This window comes from Solea solea, chromosome 10 (assembly GCF_958295425.1).
Source record: "Solea solea chromosome 10, fSolSol10.1, whole genome shotgun sequence".
Lineage (NCBI taxonomy): Eukaryota > Metazoa > Chordata > Actinopteri > Pleuronectiformes > Soleidae > Solea > Solea solea.
The window spans coordinates 21670762-21679116 of NC_081143.1; the positions used below are offsets into that span (position 1 = coordinate 21670762).

Genomic DNA, 8355 nt, shown 5'->3' on the forward strand with positions numbered 1-8355 from the left:
TGGTGGTAGAACGCTGACGGCGACAGATTAAAGACCTCTTCTCTGTAATTTCAGTTTGGAATATCTGCCAAATTAAATATGTGGATGATAACAGGTGATCCGCTGTAGTGACCCCCACTTTAGAGAGCTTTTGCATCTTTTTCATCCTATAACCCACAAACTCCCAAACTGTGAAGGTGTGGATTTATTCAAATACAATCATGAAACTGAGCCACAATATAACATTTTCATAATGCACAAAACACAAGTTACATGAATACTATAATACATTTCACCTGATTATCAAGTGTAATGGATAATTGTGTATTGGCATGTAAAAAGGAAACAAAACTATTCGTAGTTATTTTTTGACCATTGCATCTGCATTAATGCATATGGCATGGCATTTGCTAAAGGTCAGTATTTTTGTGATATTTGAAAAAGTTTGTAAGGCTATTGAAACATAAAATCATGCATTCCAGTTATTATACATTCAATCTAAGCTCATAACCTCCATATATATATATTTTACTTCATTTGGCATAGATGTACATTTCCTGGTAATCCTGTAGGCTACATGGTGTTGAAAAATAAATGGACATTCGAGGACTGTTCAGAAAACACTGAAAGTGAATTAATTTACACATGATGGCAAAAAAATAAAAAAATCGGAAAACAAATAAATAAATGGATAGGAATTTTTTAAACTTGAGGTGCTGTGAGGCAGTAAAAGAATTATACAAAAATAAAGCAAAAAAAATAACACATGAAATTAATTAATTAATTAAAAACACATTTCAAGAAAGAAAAAGCCAGAATTCTGTAATTAAAGTCGGAGTTCTGACTTTGATCTGGTGTTTAGGGTTATAATGTTTAAAACATGCTATTTTACTAGATTACTAGATGTTTGATATTTACACGCTTCTGCGCGTTTCTATACTGTCGGCTGAACAGGTCACATGTTCCCAAGCATGCCTCAACAAACATGGCGGCGCATCGACATGTCGTCTACCAGTTCCTCTCAGCGTAGCAGCCAATCAGAGCCGACGCTCGCTCTACGCCTCAGCCAATCACCTCTCGCTCTGCTCTTCTCGAAAACATGTCGCCCATGAAGCTGTGTGTTCCAGGTGAGCTCCTTAAATATTGTCTTTACTAGATGTCACGGTGTACTTCCTCGTCACTGTATGGTCACGTTGGCTTCTTTTGTGCTTGTGTGAAGTTTAACTGCAGACTGACTTGCTCTGTAATAACTTATCACCATGTGTGTGTGTGGGGTGTGTGTGCTCTGGCTAAACACGCTGTTGTCGTTTCGTATTTTCTTATTTCGCTGTAGTTTTTGGACCTGAGACGGAGGTGGAGTGATTCACCTCCGTCTATGTTTTAGACACGTTTCTTTCTTTTTTTTAAAGTGTTTCTCGTGAGTTGGATGCTCGCAATGCTACTACACCGCCGCCTCGTTCCCTTCCCTTACATATTCTCTTTTCCTACCCACCTTTCCCTTAAAAACCAACCTTCTCTCATTGCCACACTGTTGTTACCTTCTTTTTGTCCCGGTGTTTTACGGTAAATAAGATAAATCACTGTACGTGTGCAGGACCGCGACGACTTTTACTTTCCACGGCCGTGCCCATCGCCTCAGGACAGCTCGGCAGCATTCCTCGTCTCACTTGTTTTCCTTCGCTCCCCTTGTATATGAAACGTTTCTCTCTAGTGCAAAACAAAACAAAAATATTTGACCTATTACTTACGTTTGACTTTATCTACTCAAAAAGTGAGGCTTTTCTCTCAGTGCATTGTATCTTTTTATATATTGGAATTGGGCTGGATGTTATGGCCAAAATTCTAATCTCTTCTGTGTTGGAGTGTTTGTTATTGCAGGAGTTTTTAGAAGGAAACGCCATTAAAATGGGCTTTATATTTCATTCTATAGCAATTGTGCAAACACTGAAAAGTGAAAGTTGAAGAGATGCCAAGCATAGAAGTCAAGGAGGTAGCAGCAGCCTATGCAGCCTACTGTTTTAATCAGTAGTCATATGGGGAAGTATTGGCATGTTTGCCAATATTTGATCATATGTTTTAATGTCAATATCAGCCTTTACTGATATTGTGTCAAGAATATCATGCAACCCTAATATCAACAATTATTATGATGAATTAAATGGTTTCAAAGTTCTTCTACGGGGCAGAAAATAGCAGAAAAGAGGGAAACGTATCACACATCTGAGGCAAAATGTGCAAACTAGATATGTGTTATATCTCAATGGGTTTCTGCAATTCAAAAACACAGCTATTGAAGAAACATATGGTTTTATATGTTCCCTGCATTGACACTATATCCATGTCTTCCTCCGCTTCTTTGCACACAGGTGACAAACTATGCAGCACAGAAGACTGTATTCCCGGCACAGGAGTATATCTACGGCACGGCTACATATACTCCTCACTAGCGGGCTATGTGCTGAGAAAAAACGAAGGAGAGGAGGTGAGGGGTGTGGTGGCTGCTGTGGGTAGGAGAGAGGTGTGGGAGCAGTCAGTCAGGCATGTGATACAGGTGTGACGAAGATATTGCACAACATTTATGAATGTGACTGTAGTGAAATGGGTGGGTTCACCAGCTGTAGAGAAATATGCATGACATTTAGTATGGCATGTCTTTTCTTGAGTTTTTTTCTTTTCTTTTTAAACTGGAGTAAAGAAAACTGCTTTCTGTATTAATGCTGCATGTGATTTTTTTTTTTTTTTTTCTTTGTCTAGTTACCTGTGATCTCAGTAGTGAGGGAAACGGAAACACAGCTGCTGCCAGATGTAGGAGCAATAGTCACCTGTAAGGTATGCAGTGGAATCAGTTTCTATAATTCTTAAGGTCTTAATGTTGATCTGTTCATCACCGTGGTGTTTTGTATTGGACAGGTGACCAGCATCAACCCCAGATACGCCAAGGTCCATATTCTCTATGTAGGTTCCACGCCGCTGAAGGACCGCTTTAGGGGGACCATCAGGTAACCTCGTAATTTCCTCTACAGTGCAGCAATGGTGAATGTTTTTATTTTTTGCTCTCTTAAAACTGAACTCACTTCCTCTGACTGCAGGAAAGAAGATGTACGCGCAACAGAAAAAGACAAGGTGTGTTTGAATGAATGTGCTCAACAAACGTGACATCCTAAATCTGAAACAAAAAACTTCATGTTTATCCTTCTGGGGCTTTTTTTTTTTTAACAGGTGGAAACATACAAAAGCTTCAGACCTGGTGACATCGTCCTTGCAAAAGTGGTATCCTTTACCTACCCTAAAAAATATTCATCAGCAATTAAACTATTCAGCTTATACATCAAATTCTTTTGCATATTTTTTTATCTGTGTACGTCATATATAATATGTTTATTATGTATTAACTGTGGGAATGTTTCCATGAAAGATGCACAATCACTTTAAAAACTATTAAAGCTATTACTGCTTTTCCAATATAAGTGAAGTCACACCTAAAAGGGAAGTGTTTGTTGTGTATTTGTGTAATGTTGACCCTTGACCCATGACGTCAGATTTCCCTCGGTGACGTTCAGTCCAACTACTTGTTGACAACAGCAGAGAATGAGCTGGGAGTCGTAGTGGCACACAGTGAAGCAGGTAACCCTTGAAGTTTCTGTTCAAATCAAGCCACATTTGGTCTGTTCCAGGCATTTAGATATGGCGGTGTGAAACACATACATTTGCATTGTAGTGTATTATTTATAAGTGACAATAGAAGCTACAGTCCAGGTTTTGTAAGACTCAAATCTATACATTATTTTTCTGGAACATTCACATTATCTTTTAGTGTCCACACTGCTCTTAAACCAAGGAAACCTATACGTTGTTTTTTTTCCAAGTTTGCATTTGTGACACTAATTGTTGACCACTTTTGTTTCTAACACTAATTTTTTTCTTTTGTTTACCAGGTGTCCAGATGGTTCCCATCAGCTGGTGTGAGATGCAGTGCCCAAGGACGCACAACAAAGAGTTCCGCAAAGTGGCGCGTGTGCAACCGGAATATCTACAGGCATGAGTCCTGAAACTTCTTTTTCCCCCACAAGGAACACACAGCTTCCCCCCCCCCCCCTTCAGTCGCTATTGTCAAGATGTTCAGATATTGTTCAGATGTTTAAGAGACTGGACAATTATGCGATTTGTTGGTTACTCCTAGTTTCATGTCTTTCGTAAGTGTTATTAAAAATAGTTTTCCCTATGCACATTGTGTCATCAGTGGATTGTGCCAGGTTAAAGAAAAACACTGAAGCAGCATCAGACCAAACGGCTACTCTGTCAGGACATACAGTATTCTTAATGAGACTTCATAATCCCAGGGTGTTACAGTGCAGCTGTGAAACGTTTGGTGATGTCATGTAAAGACAAAAAATAAACACATTTTTTTGTAAACGGGAATCATTACACAAAGCAGAGGTTGCATTTGGTCTGAAATGAGGATGCGATTAAGTAGAAAAAAAGGCTGCTTACCTAAAGTGTTAGTGCCATCTCAGGCTCCTGAGGCTCACTTTTGTGCTTACACTTCTCAGGCGTTTCCGTTTTCAAGTCAACAGGTGGACACAGCAGTTTTACAGGAAAAAAACAGGTGTTTGAAAGAGCCTTCAATTCAAACCAACTTAAAATGCAGCTACCTACTGTTCACGGAATACTGAAGTATAACGCATGATAGTCAGATAGTTTTTTTGTTTTAAAGCACACTATGAGCCCACGACGAGCTAGAAGAAATATTTCTATTTTGCCTTTGAAGAAAGTGAACTTTATTCTTTCCTGATTTCTCTCTTCACTTTACCAAACGATGTTGTGCAAGCTAGAAATAAAAGGACTATCAGAAACTGTTAAGACAAGTAGTTTTTTTCTTGTCATGAAAATAAGACAAAAATATTGTTTTACACTTCAGACATGTACACATCTACTTTGCAACGAGAAGAAAATTACCTCAAACACAAACAAGCACTACATATTACCACTATCCTATCAGTGACAAACAGAAAAACTAAAATATAACTTTAAAGTACATTTATGACTCAAAATGTCTTTGTTAAAGGAACATTTTACATACATAAACTGATTAAAACAAAACCCACTGATAATCCATTATATTCTCAAGAGGAGACTGTTTTCAGTTTTGACTGTCATGTATGTTAATTATACAGTATATACATGTAGAAATTTTGTGTTTGACTTAATTTTCAAACACATTTTATGCTTCCACAGAAGCAGAGCAGACAGCTCAGTCTATAAATCAACAATCAGTCATCAAAGTGGACTGATCGACTTGCATTGATGTCAATGGAGAACTTCTTATTGGACGGTGCACTAAACCCAAGTCCTGCCCCTCTGCTATTGAAGTCCATTCTGCGGGATTGAGCACTCTCAAACTGTCCCAGAAGCCCTTGCTTTAATTTCTGCTGTGCGTCTTTCCCCATTGCCATACTTGCTCCACCAGTGCCTGCAGCAGCCGGCTGCAAACCCTTTTTGAAGCCGCCCAAAAGGCGGAGGAACTTGTGTTGTTGCTCAGAGCTGTCAAACTCAGCCGTGCTCCACTGACCCAAACCCTGCCGGACACACATTAGAGGCCAGTTATTTTTATTACTAATTCCACACATGTAACTCGTAAAGAGATGAACAGTCTGAGAATCAGTTGCAATGTGAAATCTGAGTGAAGAGGTGATTTACAAAGCTGGAACAACATTTTTCACACAAATTTCACACAAAGTACTGACCAAAGGTTTAGCTGGTTTTTCAGGCTGAGAAGCCTTGTCAATCTCCATTTGTAGTTCCCGTCTCCTCTCCTATGAAAAAACACATTACAGTGCAATTTTCTGTGTTATTTGGAAGGAAATATAATCAATAATAATCATGTTTGGATAGAGTCACCGCTCTGTTTACCTTGTTGATGGTGACTTCATCAACGTTTCCACTCTTTGCTGACAGAAACACAACCTCCCCATGTTGGGATTCCTGAAACACAAACATGGTTCACTCCATGTACAGAAAATAACAAACATCAGTGTGACCTCTGATAACAGACACTTGTGTTTTCCTCATTCACCTCTTCTTTGTTGCTCTCCCTCTTTATCTTCTTGTTTGCACTAGTTTCAACTCCAACATCATTCTCCGCTTGTTTCAGCTTCTTCTTTTTGATTTTCTTGCTGGTGTCATTTGCCACAGTGACTCCATTCTGCCCATCCTCTTCATTTTCTTCACATGTGATAAATGTTTGCTCTTTTTCCTGTGATCTTTCATTTTTCCTCTTCTTTTTCTTCGGTTCCAGCTCTTCTTCTTCACTGACCTCCATTGTCACTTTTCTGTCCTTTCCTTTTTTCCCTTTTTTCTTTAGCCCCGTCTTCCCGTCCTCCGTAATAGTCTCACTCTCACCCATCACATTTTCTTTTTCTTTCTTTTTTGCTTTGCACTTTTTGTTGTTGCCTTTGTTGTCAGGTGTTTCTATTCCATTTTCATCATCTTCAGTTTTGGCTTTTTTCTTTATCTTCGTTTCCGTTTCCTCTCTCTCTCCTGCAACTATTTCTAACTCAAATGCATTTTCTCCCATTTTAGGTTTCTTTTTCGTTATACTTGGTTTAACAACAGCTATAGCCGTTTCTTCCACAGACAATTTCTTCTTCTTCTTTTTCTTTTCTTTACTTTGCTCCACAGTCTCCTCTGTGCTTACAGCTAAAATAAGTTTTTTTACTTTCTTGGCTTTCTTTGGCACTTTATTCTCTTCAGGTTGCTGTTCTTCTTCCTCTTCTTTGTTTATCGTCACAATATCAGCTTTAGTTTGTACTTTGTTCTTCTTCTTTCCTTTCTTTACTCTTATTTGCTGGTTTTCTATGTCTTCTTTTACTGAACTTTGTGAAATTTCTACTGGTTTCTTCTTGTTTTTGACCCCTGTGGCATCAGAGCTACAAGCATCATTCGGTGATTCGTTGACACTTTCTTTGCTCTTCTTTTTCTTCCTCTCTGTTTCACAACTTTGATCCTCCACTTCTATAACAAATGTCGCAGATCTTTTGTTTTTCTTCGCTTTCTTCACCTCTGTTTGTCTCCCAACATCAACAGAGCAGTCTGGGTTTTCAGGCACGGAGGTTTGTCCCTTCTTGAGTTTCTTCTTTGCATGTTTCTCTTCCTCCATCTTCACTGGCCTTTCCTCAGCAACAAAATGCTGGCTTTTCTGGTGACAGAAGTTCAATTACTGCATATTAATACCTTTCTCTGACGTGAAATACCAGAACATTGCAGTATACTCACACGTGTTGAAATGTGTTCTTAATGTTTTATACAAAAGTATCACTCACTACTGGTGGTATTTCACTTTTAATGCATCAGAATACGCCTGAAACAATAGAACGAGGAGAGTGTTCTGCAGGTACAATTTGAAATGGGCATGTGCTCATGAGTAAGCTCACTTCCACGACACTATAATCAAAACACGCCATGATTTAGGCAACGCCTTTGACGTATCTAATACTTGTGATGTGGTTTGGTGATTTAATATAAGCGGACTTGTTTTCTAATTTTCAAATACGAGACTGAAAGGGGAGAACTACACTTTAAGTGCAGAACGAGAAAACTTGGTTATATCAGACTCGCGTGCAGACAAGCTAGCTCGCCAACAGTTGCTACATAGCAGCTAAAACGTTAAAGATAAAAACAAATAACTCACTGAACCACATTATGAGACTATTTTCTAGCGCAGCTGCAGTGTTATGAAAATTGTAAGTGTAGTTACTAACTTGACACAATTTGATAACTCACATGGAACCGGCTACAATCTTGACCCGGACGTATTTTGTTGCTAGAGCATGGCGTCGGTCATATGGCGTCGGTAGCAACAAGCGCGCTCTCGTCAACGTTTTCCGGTGTCGCAAAAAAGTGCGCGTGCAGGTAGTCACGGTTATATTTATTATGTTTACACGTTTGAGTCTTCAACAGTGGCGTGCACAGACATTTGGAAGGGCAGGGTCTAAAATTAAAAGGGCACCTATTGCGCACAGGTGGGGCAGGCGCCACTATTACATATTTCCCCACATTCTCATACAGGTATATACAGGGACATCCTTTACAGCACAGCATCACTTTCTATCACTGAGGTGGGCGTTTTCTATTCACTGATAATCATTTCTTCAGTTGCTGGTCTTTGGAACAGGGGAAGCTCATTTGTATGGAATTAGATTTGTGTCAATATTTTCCAAACAACAAATTTTAAGAAGCAAATAAAATATCCATTTAATCATTCAAAATATTGTATATTATTGTTTGAAAATACATTTTTTGCGCTCCCTCACTTGTTCTTCGTGTTCCCTATAGCTTTAAGTGTCACTGTTGTTTCATAATTTACTTCTGTTTTATTTA

The 8355-nt window shown here is 38.9% G+C and overlaps 2 protein-coding genes across 5 annotated transcripts; one reads left to right on the forward strand and one right to left on the reverse strand.

The window, feature by feature from the left end:
- Positions 1 to 951: 951 nt before the first annotated feature.
- Positions 952 to 4205, forward strand: exosc1 (exosome component 1). Its single transcript, XM_058641382.1, has 8 exons — positions 952 to 1106; positions 2346 to 2461; positions 2734 to 2808; positions 2890 to 2978; positions 3069 to 3102; positions 3199 to 3249; positions 3519 to 3603; positions 3915 to 4205. The coding sequence occupies exons 1-8, from the start codon at positions 1079 to 1081 to the stop codon at positions 4019 to 4021; spliced, it is 585 nt and encodes a 194-aa protein (XP_058497365.1). The 5' UTR covers positions 952 to 1078; the 3' UTR covers positions 4022 to 4205.
- Positions 4206 to 4830: 625 nt separating this feature from the next.
- Positions 4831 to 7855, reverse strand: knop1 (lysine-rich nucleolar protein 1). 4 transcript variants are annotated; one of them, XM_058641379.1, is made up of 6 exons: positions 7759 to 7810; positions 7299 to 7336; positions 6053 to 7174; positions 5890 to 5961; positions 5724 to 5792; positions 4831 to 5555 (listed from the first exon to the last, which is right to left on the reverse strand). In XM_058641379.1, the coding sequence occupies exons 3-6, from the start codon at positions 7133 to 7135 to the stop codon at positions 5250 to 5252; spliced, it is 1530 nt and encodes a 509-aa protein (XP_058497362.1). In that variant the 5' UTR covers positions 7136 to 7174; positions 7299 to 7336; positions 7759 to 7810; the 3' UTR covers positions 4831 to 5249. The 4 variants fall into 4 exon arrangements, with proteins under 4 accessions (XP_058497362.1, XP_058497360.1, XP_058497361.1 ...); XM_058641377.1 differs by lacking the exon at positions 7299 to 7336 and having other exon boundaries at positions 7759 to 7855; XM_058641378.1 differs by lacking the exon at positions 7299 to 7336 and having other exon boundaries at positions 7737 to 7820.
- Between the last annotated feature and the right edge of the window lie 500 nt (positions 7856 to 8355).

Coding starts and splice junctions, on each gene's coding strand:
- knop1 (XM_058641377.1), bottom strand. CDS start 7,135: ATGGAGGAAGAGAAACATGCAAAGAAGAAACTCAAGAAGGGACAAACC. Junction 5,962..6,052: donor GGGAGAGCAACAAAGAAGAG/GTGAATGAGGAA, acceptor TTTGTGTTTCAG/GAATCCCAACATGGGGAGGT. Junction 5,793..5,889: donor ATGAAGTCACCATCAACAAG/GTAAACAGAGCG, acceptor GTTTTTTCATAG/GAGAGGAGACGGGAACTACA.
- exosc1 (XM_058641382.1), top strand. CDS start 1,079: ATGTCGCCCATGAAGCTGTGTGTTCCAG. Junction 2,979..3,068: donor CGCTTTAGGGGGACCATCAG/GTAACCTCGTAA, acceptor CTCTGACTGCAG/GAAAGAAGATGTACGCGCAA. Junction 3,103..3,198: donor GCGCAACAGAAAAAGACAAG/GTGTGTTTGAAT, acceptor TTTTTTTAACAG/GTGGAAACATACAAAAGCTT.